The sequence below is a fragment of the Lotus japonicus genome, chromosome 6, assembly GCF_012489685.1.
Source record: "Lotus japonicus ecotype B-129 chromosome 6, LjGifu_v1.2".
Classification (NCBI taxonomy): Eukaryota; Viridiplantae; Streptophyta; class Magnoliopsida; order Fabales; family Fabaceae; genus Lotus; species Lotus japonicus.
This window is the reverse complement of record NC_080046.1, coordinates 50880456-50898335: the sequence shown is the minus strand read 5'-3', so window position 1 is coordinate 50898335 and position 17880 is coordinate 50880456. Positions and strand designations below refer to the sequence as shown.

Sequence of the window (17880 nt, the reverse complement as noted above, 5' to 3'; positions counted from 1 at the left end):
TATAACCCTTTACTATACTACAATTGAATCTTGAAAGGGATTCAAGAGTAGAGTGGTAAAAACCTTTCAACAAGATGGCGCCGTTGCCGGGGAATTGCGTCAATACATTTGCATTGCTTTAGCTTTATTATCTTGAGTAATTGTGAATATTGTATAAAGTTTTTCTTTTCCTTTTACTTTTTATCTATGTTGTTATTCTCGCATCTCTTTTGAGCTTTGAGTAAGAGGGAGATGATGGAGCTTGGATTGAATGATGTTATCTTGGCACAAAGTATGCTCTTGCAACAACAGCTGGAGAAGATGACAAAGCAATTGGCCAATCTTCCCAAACAATTCTTGGAAATGCAAGAATCATCCTCCAATCAAAGGGGAATGAGATGTGAATTGTGTTTTGGAACTCATCCCACTGGTATGTGTGCTTCACAGAAAGAACAGATGGATTACATATGGAGGCAAGAACCAGAACCTTTCATTTGGCCACCACCATCACACCAACCATATGAACCACCATAACAAGATAGAATTGCTAAGTTGGAAGATACCTTGATTCAATTCATGCAAGTATCAATGATAAATCAAAAGAATACTGAGGCTTCCATTAAGAACTTGGAGGTTCAAATGGAGAAGTTGACTGAACAAATGGCTGAGCAACAACAAAGTAAATTAGCAGCCAATGATGAAGAGGTTGATGGTGAGAAAATTGGGCAAAATGAGAAGGTTAGTGGAAAAGAAAATGAGAAAGAAGCAGAGGATGAATTAAGCTCCAAAATTTCTGTTAATCACCAAAACATAGGTATGGATTGTCAAGTTGAACATATTGGTTTTGTGTTTGGTGATATTTTTAATCAATATACTCTACATAACTCCTCAACTCACAAGTCCATACTTGATAATCTTAAATATGATTGTGATGCTAAAGTGAAAACATGTGAATTTGATTTGAAAGAAGAAAATGAAAGAGAATTGGGGTGGAGTAAGAAAAGGAGAAAGAAAACACGGACCAAGAAAATAAAGAGGCCAAGAAAGAAAAAGGGTCTATTTTTCAATCATTGTTTGTGGTCACCATAGAAGTGTTTGCGTCAAACTAATGACGTTAAACAAGCGCTTCCTGGGAGGCAACCCAGTGTTTTTATTGTTTTTTGTTGTGTTTATGTGTTTTAGTAAGTGGTAGTGTGATTTTGTGAATCTTTGTTTAACTGTGTGCTTTAAGGTTCTTCACAAGTTTTGATAAATACATTGAGTTTGTTCATAAGCTTTGGAAGCAATGAAAATGATAAATTTTGATTTTGAGGAGGTGACTTGTGAAAATGCATGAGGTTTGAGTGAAATTTGGGTACTGTGAGAATTATGTGCAAAACCTTAGTTTAAGAGTAGCTACAGGTCCAATTCAATGTTTATAAGGCATAGGGTTTGATGGAAAGTGAGGTTTATATGAATTGAAAAATTTGAGGTATATGGTTATGTGGTTTCCAAGTGAAAAAAAAGGTCCCTCTATAGCATTCTCTGCATAAACTGTGAAAACTTGCCTCCAATTTCTTGTGAACTATCTCAATTTTTTATTTATATGTCACTTTCCAAGTCTTAGGATAGGTGTTTAGAGAACTCTTTGATGATGTGAAGGATTTTCGAAAATGAAGGTCAATTTGTGCTTGTCAAGTCCATGGAGTGTGTCATGATGCCATGTGCTTCAACTGTGTATCTTAAGGCACTCAACAAGTTTTAAATGATGATTAATAGATAGTTTTGAGGTCTAGCGTGAAGGAAGTGTAAGAAGTTCAAAATATGAGGTATGGAGTTGTGAACTAATGAAATTTGAACCTAAAATGACTTATGTACTAAATATGCTTCAATTTCTAATCTTAAGTTATGCACAAGTTTTTTAGGGCATTTGTATCTGTTTGGAGTGATTGACATGTTCTAGAAATGATTACATCAAAATATGACATTTTGAGTTGTGAAAAGTATGAAAACTTGCCCTTGAAGCCTAGAAGTGTGAATTTTTGATAAATTGGGCATGGATGTTGAATCACAAGGTCTGGACATGTTTCAAATGACAAATGAGTGTGAATACATCAATTGGCTTGCTTGAAAATTTTAAAACTCAGAATTTGGTATGTTCACTTGTGATTAAAGAGAATTGGAGTTTTGGATACATGTGCCAATTTGATGCTTAGATTTTGGAGATTTGAATGAAAAAGATGTTTGGAATTCATGGATACAAGTTTTAATGATCACTTAGATGGTTTTGATGAAGAATAAAGGTGATAATTTTTCTTAGAATGGGATTTGGGGGTAAATGTTGAGAGTTGTTGTTTTTTTTTAACTGGTATAGGCCGCCCAGCGTCCATCTGAGAGCGCTCAGCAGCCTCAAACACTGATGTAGACCGCTCAACGGTCTTCAGAGGACGCTCAGCACCACCCCCTTATTAGTAATCCACTATTTTATTCAAATGAGCATAACTTCTTCATTTTTTATGAATTTAAGCCAATGACCACTCTATGGAAAGCTCTTGAAGTCTATTTTCATATGGACTAGGATTTGACTTGTTTTAATGCTTTAATAGTCTCATTTATCTCTTGTACTCTAACATGTTTTTCAAGTGACTGTTAGGCAGATTAACAAGAAAAACATACAATTTGGCCTGAGGACAGTCCAATTCTCATGGAGGGGGAGAGAGATCAAGGACTTTAGTAGAGATTTTGGATTCAAAGAATTAACATCACAAGGGAGTCCACTTCACCTTGTTTTTAGTTTCTTTTTAATAGTATAGTTTTATATATAGCATTTGTGTCCTGGATTTCATATTTCTTTGACTGTTCTCAATGCTAGCATGACTTTTGTGCGAATTTCTTGATATGTGCTATAAAAACTAAATGGTTCCATGACTGAAATTGTGTTTGCACTCATTGATACCATGACTTGATATGATTGCATGATTTACTTGAAATTCTTGAAGCATACATGAAAGTTGCTTGAAAATCAGGAAAATTTGAAACTTTTTAGTCTGTGAGGGAGTGTTCCTATACACTGTGAGTTGAGATAACATCACTGCTTCACATGGTTGATTTTGTTTGAGTCTTTGATATCATTGGTTGCATGGAATTGATAGGAAAAGATCAAGGCATGTTTTGTTGTGTATATAACTACTTATCCAAATAACCTACATTTTCAATTAAAATCCATTCGTTAACCCCTTTGAGCCTGAAAGTTAAATGTTTTGTGTTTTGTTCTTGATTATAACCCTAAGCCTAAAAGAAAAACAATGACTTCTCCTAAGCTTGATAGGCTAAGAGAGCATTTATTAGTGTGGGTTGTATGCAAGTTGGGGGGAGAAGGATTCTGTGCTAAAGTTTCTATGTCATTTGAATTCAATCTCTTTATAAATATAGTCAAATGTGTATATGCTTCAAAATCAAAAAGAAAAAAAAAAGCAAAAAGGACAAAAGGAGAATAAAGAAAAGATTGATGAAAGAAAATGGTTAAGTTCAATTGAAAATGTTGAATGAGAGTTGGTTTAAAACAAGTTGAGGGGAGTGAATATCAGGAAAGTAAAGTGTGATTGTTCTCTTGCCTTGTTGAGTTTCTTTGCATATCCTGAAAAACCAAACTCTTTGAAGCCTAGCCACATTACAACCCTATAAAGACCTTAGTGATCCTTGATTGAACATGTAGCTTTAATGATTGTGAAGACAGGTAACAATCTTGACTTCTGTGATTGAGTGATGTACATGAGTGAAACACTAACCTTGCTTGAATTACATGTTATATTTTGGCTTGATAGAGTGTTCCTTGATCAAGAGTAATTGATTGTATGCCTATTGAATTTTAGGTTGAATAAGTAGTTGTATCAATGTTATGCATCCTCTTGTGGGCATCATGTCTCTGTTTTGGACCATTGATTCAATTTTTGTGAGATCTTGCAAATTAAGCTTTGAAAAATTTTAGTCATGCTTGTTTGATTCAAGTCATTACCATTTGTTTGAAGGCAAACAAAGTTCTAAGTTGGGGGGAGTTGATAAGTGTCAATTTTACCATGTTTGCTAGTGTATTTTAGGCACTTATCTTGTGAAATTACTTGAAAAAGCTTGTAGATTAACTCTCTTCATGTTTAGTACTTATAAACTTGTCAAAATTGAACTTAGATTGATTTTAATGTATATTTTAGTTCAAATCTAATTGCAGGGTCAAAGATCTGGAATGAATATGGATTTTCTGGAATATCCTTAGATTCCCCGCTCAGCCCATTCATTTTTCCCGCTCAGCCCTCAAAGCTCATAACCCTGACTACCAAGGGCTGAGCGCCCAACTTGAGGGGCTGAGCCCTCAAGGTCCAGATTTCTGACTACCCAAGGCTGAGCGCCCAAAAGGAGGGGCTGAGCGCCCCATACACAAAAGAAGGAAACCCAAGTCTGAAGTAACTGGGGGTTGAGTGCCCCGTTCGTAAAAACAGTATAAATAGGGCGGCTTCAGCAGACAGAAAAGGATCCAGAGTTAGAAAATCAGATTGAGACAGAGAGAAAGATAAGAGAACTACTAGAGCTCATCCCAAGGAGAAAAGGAAGGGGTTTTGAGGTCGGTTGATCGTTCGTTGAGCTGGAGACACGCCGAGGATGCCGCACCGCCGCCGATCATCATCTTCTTCATTGTTTTTCTTTGTAAGTTTTTGAGCATCCATGAAAATGGATAGCTAAGCTCTTTTTGTTGGGATTGGTTGTAGCCTTTTGACTTTATGCACTCACTTTGATCTATATATATATATGTGAATCTTTGTTTCTATTGATGGTTTCAATGATTTTACTTTGTTCTTAATGCTTGTTTTAGCTTGATCATCTAAGAAATGAAAATGGATTTGATAAGTTTAGTGAGAACTAGCTAATTGAATCTGATCTAGGTGAATATCATCTAATGAATCTAAGGTCTAGAGATTGGATTGGATCATTAGTCAAAATAACATCTATGCTTAATGCTTCTTGCTTTGTTAATCAATCAAGAGATTGAGGGTTAACTTAGGAAGACGATAATCTTCGCATAGGGAGACCGTGTAGCAAGATAAGAAATGGTGTGATGGAACCAATCATAGGACGAGATTTATGTGTGAACTCTTAGAGTGCGTAAAGTCAATCGGTGAATTCCAATTCCAACAGTTTTCTCTAATTGTTTTCAATCCGTTTAAACTTCCGCTTATTCGCTTTTACATGTGCTATTAGTTGCTTGTTAAGAACAATCTCTAAACAAAAATTGTGAATCTATTGCTTAAGCGATTTAGCTAAAGAATGGCGTTGTATTTCCAATTCCTTATGGATACGATTCAACCCTTTACTATACTACAATTGAATCTTGAAAGGGATTCAAGAGTAGAGTGGTAAAAATCTTTCAACACTCCCTGTGAAGCAGCGTGGAGAATATTTGCATTTTATATTCATGACAAGTGACATCCTGCTAACAGACTATCATTTCACCTTCCCAATGAGCATTATGTTACTTTCAAGGATCACGAATGGATTGACACTGTAGTTGAAAGGAACCAAGATATGGACACTGAGTTTACAGTGTGGTTCAAAGCAAATCAGGAATCTGAACTTGGGAAGGACCTAACATATGCAGAGTTTCCCTAAAAGTTTGTTTATGATGAAGAGAAAAGATCATGGAGTGTCCGAAAGAAAGGATTTTCAATTGGGAGGTTGAATTATATTCCCATTGGTACCGAAGAACTATTCTATATGCGGGTCCTTCTTACAATTCAAAAGGGTTGTACAAGTTTTGACAACATAAAAACTATAAATGGGATATTATACCAGACCTACAAGGAAGCGTGCTACATCTTGGGTTTGTTGAAAGATGATAGATAATACATAGATAGAATAAAAGAGGCAAGTGATCTTGGGTCTAGACACCAATTAAGACGCTTATTTGTCATGTTATTGTTAGTGAACACAATCAGCAAACCATATGTAGTGTGGGAAGCTACATGGAAATTGCTAGCAGACGGAATTTTATATCAAAGAAGGAGACTTCTTCAAATACCAGGTATGCAACTTAAGAAACTCATTTAAACCATATGAAATTAGTTTTTTAAAATAAGTAACTAATAATTTACATTTCTTCCACAAGTAATTTTATATTCCATTCGATTCTTATTTTTTCAGACTTGGAAATTAGTGAGGATGACTTAAGAAACATGTGTCTGATAGAGATTGAAAAATTGCTCTAGAGTAACGGGAGATCGCTCAAAGATTTTGATTGTTTACTTTATCCTGGATCTTTTGATCTACATCTATTTTAAAACAGGTTCATAGTAGATGAACTTAACTACGATAGGGATGAGATGTCTGCCAAGTGCACAAATTTGCTAAATTTAATGACAGATGAACAAAAGCAGGTCTATAATTAAATATTGGAATCTGTTTTGTCTGACTGTGGTGGTTCTTTCTTTTTATATGGATACGGAGGAACATGAAACATATTTATTTGGAACGCATTGTCAACATCTCTACGGTCTCAAGGATTGATTGTTCTGAATGTAGCTTTCAGTGGTATTGCTTCGTTATTACTACCGGAGGAGAACTGTTCATTCAAGATTGTGTATTCAACTACAGGTGAATGATGTATCTACATGTAATATTAAACAAGAAAGCTTACGGGCAAATTTGCTTTTGCATACTAAATTGATTATATGGGATGAAGCGCCCATGTTGAAAAAAATTTGTTTTAAAGCCTTGGACAGAACATTGAGGGATTTGATGAGAGCACATGATGAAAGCAACGTAGAAAAACCATTTGGTGGCAAAATGGTAGTGCTTGGAGGTGACTTTAGGCAGATTCTGCTTGTTATTCCGAAAGGGTCCATACAAGATATTGTTAAAGCTACCATCAATTCATCTCAATTATGGAAGCATGGTAAGGTGTTGAAATTAACTGCAAATATGAGATTAAGAAATGTTGGATCCCTAGAACTTGCAGCTGATATAAAGGCATTTGCCGATTGGATTCTTCAAATTGACAATGGTGGATTTGAATCGAATGAGAGTGGAGAAGCTGATGTAGACATACCTACAGATCTGTTAGTTGAGCCAAGTGATAATCCTATTCTTGATTTGGTTAATTTTACATATCCATATCTCTTGACTAACATGAAGGATTACAAGTTTTTTGAAGAGATGCATATTGTGTCCGACTCTTGAATCAGTTGAGATGATGATGATGAATGATTTTATGATGAGCTTAATTCCAGGTGAACCAAAAGAGTACTTCAGTTCATATACAACTTGCAGGTCTAATGCAGATTCAGAGATACACTCCGAGTGGTTTACCTCTGAGTTTTTAAATGATATAAAGTGCTCTAGAATTCAAAATCACAAATTGAGTTTAAAGAAAGGGACTCCAATAATGTTATTGAGGAATATAGACCAGTCGGCTGGGTTATGTAATGGAACTCGCCTCATAGTTAATGATCTTTTGTCGAATGTTATTGGTGCCACTGTGCTAACATGAACTAATATTGGTGAAAAAATATTCATTGGAAGAATGAGTCTGGTACTTAATGATTCGGGCTACCCATTTAAATTTGAAAGACGACAATTCCCAATTTGTACATGTTTTGCTATGACGATCAACAAAAGTCAGAGACAATTTTTATCACATGTTGGACTATTCCTTCCTCGACCTGTTTTTACGCATGGCCAATTATATGTGGCTCTCTCACGGGTGAAATCAATAAAGGGTCTCAAGATTTTAATTCTAGATAAAGAACAGAAAGTTATGAATTATACCAAGAATGTGGTGTACAAAGAAGTGTTTGCGAACATTTGACTATTGTACTAGATACAACAAATTTTCTTGCACTTTATACAGGTTAGATTTCATCTTCTCCTGCCTATGATTGTTGTAAAATTGTTCTACATGGTTCTCTCCTACATTGCAATGACGAATTTAATTTACATTACAGGTGTGACATTTAGCATGATGAAAAACAATGGACTTGGATGGTTGCAACTTAAATTGATCGGTAACAACATAGATCTCCATGTGCCTACTCTTCTGTCTTACCACATGTTGTGAGTTCCTTATCTTTTGCTTGGGTTCTAATTCTTAGAATAGTCCAATTTCATTGTTACTTCCTCACCACTCATGCATTTAGTGATTATTACGCAACAAGACATCTTATTATTGGGACAATTAGGTCATTAAGACCATTGTACATCTTTGAACTAAGAAATCAAATATAGCAATCCATATCTTTAAAATTACAATTCTTTAATCTTACAGAAACATTTTGTTTGACGATATAGGAATTCATTTAAGATTATATTCACAAGCTTACGATGAGCATGTCTTTGCATTTTAAGTTAAAAATGATTTCTAGCTGTAAATTTTGCACAAAATCAAGCAATAAACTAAATATATCCATTGAATGTGTATGAGAGAAAAAGTTGCTAGTTGTAACTATTGACGCTAAAATATTAATCTCATACTACATAATAAAGACACAACACATAAACTCTCTCTTACGCAATCATTCTCTTATATACTATCTTCTTTATTTTCAGGGATTTCCAATCTACTACAAAGTTGTGTATCAAGGATAAACCGGCTACTGTCCAGTGATCATGTCAAACAATGTTAAATTCATAATGATGATGCTTTTGAAACATGTAACAAAATGACCCTTTTTCTTTAAATTCATTATCAGACCATGAAAGCTAACATGGTGTTTTTCTTGCTTATGTGCATTGATTTCAATATCATGACATCTTTGGAATTAAACTTTGGAACGTGACAATGTGCTTATTTGGATCAATTATGGTGTCTTCTAATTTCGAGATCTTTAGATAATCCATGTGACACATTTTATAGTTTGTTTACAAAACAAGTCTTTCAATTTTTTTTTTTTTGAAATAGGAATATATTAAAATCAAGCTACATGAAGCATAGAAGCTAAAATATTCAGAGCCACCAAACGAGAAGCAAAGTCTGGAACTTCCTCAATCCACACCACATCGTGTGAAAGATAGAGCTCCTAGCTAACAAATCGGCTAAATCAGTTATGGTTTTAACGTATTTTCTTTGTCTTTTGTTAAAAGTCTTTCAAATAGGATACTCATGTTTTAATGTACAAAGAAACCATTAACTTTTAATTTTAAAGACAAAATGTCTAACTAGTACTAAAAGCTTAGATGTTTATAAGTGTATAATAACATTTCTACTATTTCAGTCAAATTTGCATTGTTGTCTACTGTTTCTCAGCAAACTAGTATTTCACCCGTAAATGCACGGTATAATACTTAGTTAGCTGAGAAATAATATAGATCATCGTATTCATAGTTGTTGTCTGCAACTGCAAGTAAAAGAGAAGAGAGAGTAGAATGAAGGTAGCTCCCACCGTAGTGTTTCTGTTCAGAGACACACAAGGCGGCTTCGTCTCTGCCATCTCTGAAGCTCTCCACCCTAACCCTTCTTCCTCCTTCACCCGCCTGTTAGTTTTCTCGATACTGTTAAAAAAAAATTTCCTTAGCAGAAGGGTTTTGCGTATTGATGGGGTTGTTTCTTCTGTGTGTTTTTTATTTTTTTTGGTTTCAGTGAGGACTCCTTTGAGCTCTCCTTGGAGGGTTATGGAATCAAGGACCTCAAAGCTTCTGGGAACGTTATTCACCATGTTGATAATCATGGCATTTACCAGGTCCTTTTTTTTAACCAAATTGAATAGATTTCTCAATAGGGTTTGGATTTACAAATGCTATAAATTGTAGATTTATTTTAATTGACTGATTAGTAGTTGTTTAATTTATGGTGTTGATCATTTGCTACTTGCAATTTTTCTTTTCTACTAATTTCATCTTACTTTGAAGCTCTTACTTTCAGCAAGTAGGTATGAAGTTGCATATATGTTAGTGGTTATACCTTACAGGCTTACACATTTGGATAGAAAATAATTTCATATCCTTTGATAGGCATTAGGCACCCACATCCCTTAGGTTTGTTAGTAGCAGTTCAGTTAGGTTAGGTATTAGCAGTTCAGTTGGAGTTCTGTTAGCTCAAGGAGTTAGTAAGTGTAGGGGAGGGGATATTATAAATAAGAGGGATTTGAGAGGGATTAACATCTTTTGGGATCATTTTGGATTGGGATTTAGGGTAGTGTAGCAACAGTGAACTTTTATGTATTGAATAATAAGAGTTTTCTTTCTTCTTCTTCTTGGCTGATTCTATCGTCCTTGCATGTTAGTCTTCATTGTAGGATTCTGTGAACAACAAGCATTACATTTCATTTCAAAATTAAGAAAACCCAGTGCCAGGAGGGATGAATTCTTCTTTTATTAGCACATTGATTCATGTCTTACTGATTCTCAATCAACTTTGGTGCCAACGACTTATAACCCACTCTCAGATTTTGATTGACTGCCTAATTTACAGCACATGTCTTATTTACAGCTTTGCAAAACTGCACATTTGATGAAATAAATAATACATAGGGAGATTTGTTGAGTAATTATAGGAGAAGTTTGAGAAGTGAGAAGTTGATTGGGGGTGACTCTGTTGGCATATACCCCTCAGATTGATGCTGGTTGATGTCAACGGTGATAAAGATGTCAGCAACTTGAAAATATGAGGAACATGAATGGTCTAGTCATTATAGGCTTCATGAATATTGATAGGAACCGAATTTATTACAGAATATTTATGGAAGTACTGGTGTTCGAGAGCCAGTTCTCTCCTACAAATTCTGGAATTTTGAGAGTCCAGTCTCTCCTTATGACAACCACCCAATTTCTGAATGTCTAAACTAACAGCCACAACTCCTATTTATAACTAGAAATTTAATAACCACCCCTAGGCAGTTTTGATAGAACATAACTAACATAAACTGATGTAAATAACTAACCCAATAACTACCCCAACAAATAATCAAATAATAACTTTCTAACTGCTACTGTTCACGAGCACTGTTCATGCGCACTGTTCACACAGTGCCCTATCAATACCCCGCCCTAAAAGATCCACCTTGTCCCCAAGGTGGTAATCCGGAAAGTTTCTTTGCACTCTGCCCACAGATTCGCAACTGTTCTTACACAAGGGAAGGCAGAGTCTGGTGGCTTTGCCGGAGGTCGTTTGGTGGTTGCCAAATGGCATGGAAGACAGCCCAAGGTGTTGGGATCACCGACAAAGAGGTCTGGTGGCTTAGCCGGCGGACGATTGACGGTCACTGTCTTGCAAAGGAGTAAGTCCGGCGGTTTCCGCGGTGGCCTCCTCTCCACATCGAACTCTAAATCAGCATTTTGGGCCCCAGCGGTGAATTCCCCCTTTTGAAGGTCACACTCTTGGGTTCCTTCCATTGAAGAACCATTCTGCCACTGCCGGTAGGAAGCGATGATAGTCGTTCCATCTTTCTCCCCCTTCTCTGTCAACATGCAAACTGTCAGGGCGATCGATTGACTCTGTGACGCCACCGTTGCAACCTCCTCTTCTCTTCGTGACGCTTCCGCTGCGGTGTGTTCCGTTGCCGCTTCGTACGAGTCTTTCTCCATCACTTCTGTCTCAGACTTCTCCTGCAGAAGTGGCTTTTTCCTTAGATCTCGCTTGATCTCCATGCCGCTCCTGATCTTCCACTTCCTTACTTTAGCCAGCACCTTCATCGGCTGCGTTCGCTGGATTCCGAGATTCAGCCTAGAACTCGTTCTTGAAATCACACGTATGAAATTGTTTTGCCTCCATTCTTGATATTCCTTGTTTCTTCTCTCATCTTCCTTTACTGACGTGCAATTTCCTCTCTACAATCTGCGATCTCCTTTTTCATTTGTCTAAGAAGGTCAATTGATTCCAGTGACAATGAATGCCTCATGGAATCTTCTCTTTTCTTTCCAGCCTTACTTCCCCACTTGTATAGGGCACTGTGTGAACAGTGCGCATGAACAGTGCTCGTGAACAGTAACAGTTAGAAAGTTATTATTTGATTATTTGTTGGGGTAGTTATTGGGTTAGTTATTTACATCAGTTTATGTTCGTGAACAGTGCCTGCTGTAGCAGTTGCACCCAGCAGTAGCAGCTAGGGGTTATTTTTATTTAAATTGGGTCAGTTATTATTTGCTAGTTGTGTCTGGTTGTAACTGTCTAGGGGTGGTTATTAAATAGGGGTTGTGTTTGTTTATTTGTTTCATTCAGAAGTTGTGAGTTTAGGGGGAGAGGTCTGGCTCTCGAATTCCAGAATTACTAGGAGAGGACTGGCTCTTGAACATCCAGAATTTGTATAATTATTCCTTAATATTCTGTTTCTATCAATTTGGTGATAGGAACCGAATTTATTACAGAATATTTATGGAAGTACTGGTGTTCGAGAGCCAGTTCTCTCCTACAAATTCTGGAATTTTGAGAGTCCAGTCTCTCCTTATGACAACCACCCAATTTCTGAATGTCTAAACTAACAGCCACAACTCCTATTTATAACTAGAAATTTAATAACCACCCCTAGGCAGTTTTGATAGAACATAACTAACATAAACTGATGTAAATAACTAACCCAATAACTACCCCAACAAATAATCAAATAATAACTTTCTAACTGCTACTGTTCACGAGCACTGTTCATGCGCACTGTTCACACAGTGCCCTATCAAATATGGTGACAATCCACGTCAATAGGTTTGATATGTTCATGAGAAATAGGATTGGCATCAATCTAAATAGCACTGGTATTTTTAGCATAAGAAGTAGCTTTAGTTTGGGGGAAACCAAGTTTCCCAATAACCAATGATTCAATGAAGCGAAATAATCGCAAAATGAGTAGAAGACATGGCCTGATAGCCAGACTCCTTAGATGATTTGTAACTACAGCTTCTTAAATACTGATCAACACTATCAGAGATCTACCAAGAAATATACATCTGCTTGATGCTGAATGGCGATCATTCACACAGCCATTGCATCACTATAAGCTGTCAATTTAATAGGAGTTGCACAAGGGATGTGGTCTCAGTTAAGGGTATCCCTCAAGTACCGATCTGACGATTAACAGAACAAGCTAAGGATGAAAAGCTAGGAACAGAAAAATATCAAGGGAAACAGTCACACCAGTTTAGGTCTCTTCATGGTCACCTTCTCCAACACGTGATTCTACATAAGACACCCACTGGCCACTGCAAATAGTGACATTGCTGCTTTTGTCCACTAATTCTCCAAATGAAATCAAGTTAGTAGATGATCCTAGAGCTAAATATACATTCTGAAAGGATGTTGGAGATCCCAACCTTTACGAGTCATTTTCTAAGAGATTTTTTATCTTTGTGCTTTAATCCTCCTTCTAGAGATACATCTAATTCTATTAAACTCTTCTTATCCAGGTGTCGGTTGTGGTTATGCAGCATTATGAACCACCGGTACTAGCATGTGCTCTTAATGAGGTCCTTAATGAAATTGCTGGTGATAAGTCATCCTCGGTGCCTTCACTTTTGGTACCATTTTTGGTGGAATCATCCAAGGTTAAAGGGCAAAGTAAATCCCTAAGATCAGATGAAGGAAAACCTTTAATTTTGGGGATACAGGTTGGTCAAAGTACAGACGTAATGCAGGCTTTACTCAAAAAAACGCAAGAGATACCATCTTCATTGCAGATTCAGCATGAAACTCTTACATTTCTTCTTCACTTTGTTCGTGTAATGAAGTTGCCAACCTTTTTTCTAATTGGACAAACTAGTCAACATTTGGACAATAAATCTACCAAGCAGCGAGAGGTACTCATTTTGCTTATCACTTCTAGAGCAAATTATCTAACTTGACTTCCTAAAAAAAGTTCAGTATTTGGAGAATGGTTAGCCTCAATGGACTGTGTACCATCTGACGACGAACCTCTAAGATAAACAGTGGCACTGTTGAGTTAACATTATTTTCATTGTGCAGCATCCAAAAATAATAAAGGAAAATACTACTTCCTATTCTGCAAAGTATGGGTATGTGTTCAACAGCTAATTTTTGGTGGTTTTGTTGCAGATAATTCATGAAATAGGTGAGGTTTTGGCTAGCAGCACAGGTCTACAGTTTTCAGAAGACAGAGTGATATGGAATCCAGAAAAGACATCAAGGGAGACAAAGGAACCATGGCGCGCTTTATATGGTTGAATCATGGGTTATTTACATGCAAACATGGAACCAGTGTTTTCAAGGGTCTGGTTCTCAGAACCATCGATCTTTCTGTGTTAACTGTTTCCTTAAAAACAGTTTCATGTTATTTTCCTTATCTTTTTGGTACATCCCCGAAGTATTTTAGTCTCTGTTGTAATGTCAGTGGGCTGAATGTGCCATAGCATGTAACTGCATGTTTGTGTACATGTGGGTTTCATTTTGTTCATCAATGACATTTTATAGTCGCCGTGTTGCTTTGATGCCACAGATTTTTAAAACTGTTTCTGTAATAGAAGAAGCATTTTAGTAATGTGACTAATGAGGACCGCAGATTTTGTAGTGTTTATTTTAGTAATGTGAAGTAAAAATATTCTATGACAATTATGATTATGAATTACTTCTTAGCAACATTTGGTTAACTTATATACATTGATTTTAATTAGAAGGGCTGATAGGTATAACGATCCTGATTTTTAAACTTTCTGGTATTAGTACTATAACTATACACCCATTTTGCTCTATCTCTATCTTCATATCACAACATTATCATCGGTATAAATTGTCCGTTGTTCCTCAACTTTCACAAAAGTAGTCTCAGGTTTTGCTTTTTCCCATTCAAAATTAATGCAAAAATGGGGTTCTTCACATCATCAAGCAGTCCCAAGGCTAAAACCCTTCATGTACAAACAAGAAAAAAACTCAGTTACATGATTGGTAAAGAATGAAAAAAATTCAGCTAACTAATCTGTCATGTCAGGAACTAGCAAGGGAAGTGAATTTTTTTTCCTGTCAAAAGTAACAGAAGTGATTAGCATCATTAGTTCTGCCATGAGGCCATCTTGGTCATGGAAGCGCCCAGCATTGCTAAAGGATAACATGCTCAAGGCATAATTTTTAATGCATTTCATTTTATCACAACAGCTCATGAATCTGCAGCCTTATCATGTTGATCCCTCCAACCAGATGACAACAAAGTTTATTAGATGCTGGAGTCATACTTCAATTGCAGTGAGTTCCTGAGTGAAATTGTTGTTAAATATGCTGAAAGTCAGACGACAAGAACCATTCTCTTCATGCACAGCAACAAAATAGAATCTTTGGACAGTGCGCATGAAGCTGGGGCTTGCACTAGTTAATGTGCTAGCTCAATACTGTCAAAAGGGTAAATGTTGGCTCAAAGCTCAACCTTCCATAACACCTGAGATTGACCAGTTCAAGATGACATGCAGACCAATAAATTCAACGTGCCAATTTCCATCATCACACAGCCTCCCCAATGCTAGAAACACTGCTTCTCTCAAAAACATTCACATTGGCTAAACCAGACAGAGAACCCTTTTGATTTTCACTCCCAATCCAGCTCTTGCCGGGCAACTTCTTAACCCCTCTATCTTCCATCAACTTCCTGATCTCCATAGCATCATTCCACCTGCCAACTGCTCTGTAAATGTTACCAAGCAGAACATAACTCAAATGGAAGTCAGGCTCCAGCTCAATCATCTTCCTCGCGACGCGCTCAGCAGTGACATAGTCAGAGCATTTAGTGCAAGCTCCGAGAAGAACCGCCCACAGTGAATGATCATACCTGCAATCTGCATTCTCCAGCAAACTCTCAGCCTCCTCTATCATCTCAGCGCGGCCCAGAAGATCAATCATACAATTGTAATGCTCCACCCCGGGCTTAATCCCATACTCATCCACCATCAAAGCAAAATACCTCCTCCCTTCATCCACCAAACCTGTGTGGCTACAAGCAAAAAGAACACCAATGAAAGTGATGTAATCAGGCTCCATCCCCTCCTTGATCATATCCTCAAACAACTCCAACACCTCCGTCCCTCTCCCATTCTGCGCCAAACCGCCAATCATTGCATTCCACGTGATCTGATTCCTAACTTCCATGCTCAAGAACAATCTCTGAGCGAAATCAACACATCCACACTTGGCATAAAGATCAACTAGAGCAGACTCCACAATAACATCCCTCCAGCCACCCTTCCTCACATACTGACAATGCACCTCCTTCCCTAGCATCACAGCAGCCACCCCGGAACACGCGCGAAGAACAGTCCCGAATGCATACAGATCCGACACACCCCTCTCCCTCACGAGCTCAAACACAGCCTCATATTCCTTATTCTGACAATATGCACTAAGCATTGCAGTCCAAGACACTGAATTCTTGTCCCCTAACCTATCAAACACAACCCTAGCTTGCCCAACCTTCCCACACTTGCCATACATATCCAACAAGCTGCTCTCAACAACAACATTTCCGCAAATCCCTAAACCAACAACCTTCGCGTGCAACTCCTTGCCCTGCCTCAACCACCCCAAATTCGCACAAGCAGCCAGCAGCGTCCCGAACGTGAACCCATCCGGAACCAACCCACAACCCCGGTGCATTGCGACGAACAACCTCAGAGCCTCCCTAAACATGTCATTCCGCGTCAGCGTCGATATGATAGCGGTCCAGCCAACGACATCCTCCGGCTCAGGCGATTCATCGAACAGTTTAAGTGCATCCCGGACCGCGCGGTTCCTGCCATACATGTCAACAAGAGCGCTCGAGATCACCGTATTGGAGTGGAAGCCGCGGCTGATGACCATGGCGTGGAGGCACGCCCCGAGAGCAAGGTCGCGGAGCTTGGACGCAGCGGTGATGACGGAGGAAATGGTGAATGCGTTGGGCTCCATGTCGAGGTCCAGCATTTGGGAGAAGAGTTGGAGGGAGTTTATGGGCCGGCCGGCGCGGGTGTAGGCAGAGATAAGCGAGGTCCAGGCGATGATGTCTCTGACGGCGAGCGAGTCGAAGAGGGTTTGTGCCTGGGGGAGGTGAGGGCCGAGCTTGAGGTAGAGGGTGAGGAGGCTGTTGCCGACGAAGCGGTCGGAGTGGATGCCGGACTTGAGGGCGTGGGCGTGGAGGGTGGTGCCGTGGAGGAAGGAGGAGGTTTTGGTGCAGGTTTGGAGGAGGGAGGCGTAGAGGACAGGTTTGAGGTTTGGGTCGAGGGTGGTTTGGGAAGTGTTGAGGAGGTGGAGGGCTTGACGGAGGGAACCATCTTTGCAGTGTTGGAGGATTTCAGAGTCTGTGGAGGAGGCGACGAAGCCGGTGAGGGTGGTGGTGGTGGTGGTGGTGTGTCGCTGCAAGGGGGGGAGGGTGTAGCTGGTGAGCTTCTTCATCAAGAACTCAAAACAAAATGCTTATTGCATTCCATTGGCATTGAACATTGATAATCAAGGCTTCATTGTAGAGTGAGAGACAAATAATGGTAATTTTTAAATTTAATCATTGAGTGTTAGGGTTGATTCACATTGCTGATGAAGGAAGAAATAGCGCGAGAAAAACATCTTGGAGAAGTCTCACATTACTCGAAATGATGAAGAGTGGGACATCAATCACATTATGATCGGGTTTTCGCCAAGCATAAAATAACACTCAACAATCCGTCTAAAAAATCACAGAACGAAAGCAAAGACTCGAAGCGGTTGCAAAAGCCCAACGAGTTTCCATCGAATCACACACCATAGGGATGGTCTTGCCGGAGCGCAAATCCAACATAACCAACATGAAAACCAGAAAATAACCAACATAGAAAATCCAAGCCAACAACCTTATTGTCAAACAAAAGCCTATTATCTATCTCCCACAAAACATGAAAACCAGAAAATAACAATTGAACTATATCATCATCGGCATGCTTAAAGAAGCTTAGTAGAAATTCAATCATCAATAGACATGGAAAATCATTTATGCGCGGACTTAATGGTGAAGC

General features: G+C 38.3%; 3 protein-coding genes across 3 annotated transcripts; 2 read left to right on the top strand and 1 right to left on the bottom strand.

The window, feature by feature from the left end:
* The first annotated feature begins 5969 nt into the window (after positions 1–5969).
* Positions 5970–7182, top strand: LOC130725511 (uncharacterized). Its single transcript, XM_057576730.1, has 3 exons — positions 5970–6028; positions 6290–6380; positions 6598–7182. The coding sequence occupies exons 1-3, from the start codon at positions 5970–5972 to the stop codon at positions 7180–7182; spliced, it is 735 nt and encodes a 244-aa protein (XP_057432713.1).
* A 2058-nt stretch (positions 7183–9240) lies between these two features.
* LOC130722353 (uncharacterized) lies at positions 9241–14453 on the top strand. The gene is made up of 4 exons (XM_057573048.1): positions 9241–9473; positions 9578–9677; positions 13330–13719; positions 13976–14453. The coding sequence occupies exons 1-4, from the start codon at positions 9364–9366 to the stop codon at positions 14102–14104; spliced, it is 729 nt and encodes a 242-aa protein (XP_057429031.1). The 5' UTR covers positions 9241–9363; the 3' UTR covers positions 14105–14453.
* A 171-nt stretch (positions 14454–14624) lies between these two features.
* Positions 14625–17503, bottom strand: LOC130722352 (pentatricopeptide repeat-containing protein At1g03540). Its single transcript, XM_057573047.1, has one exon. It carries the CDS (start codon positions 17285–17287, stop codon positions 15368–15370), a length of 1920 nt encoding a protein of 639 aa, XP_057429030.1. The 5' UTR covers positions 17288–17503; the 3' UTR covers positions 14625–15367.
* Positions 17504–17880: the final 377 nt, after the last annotated feature.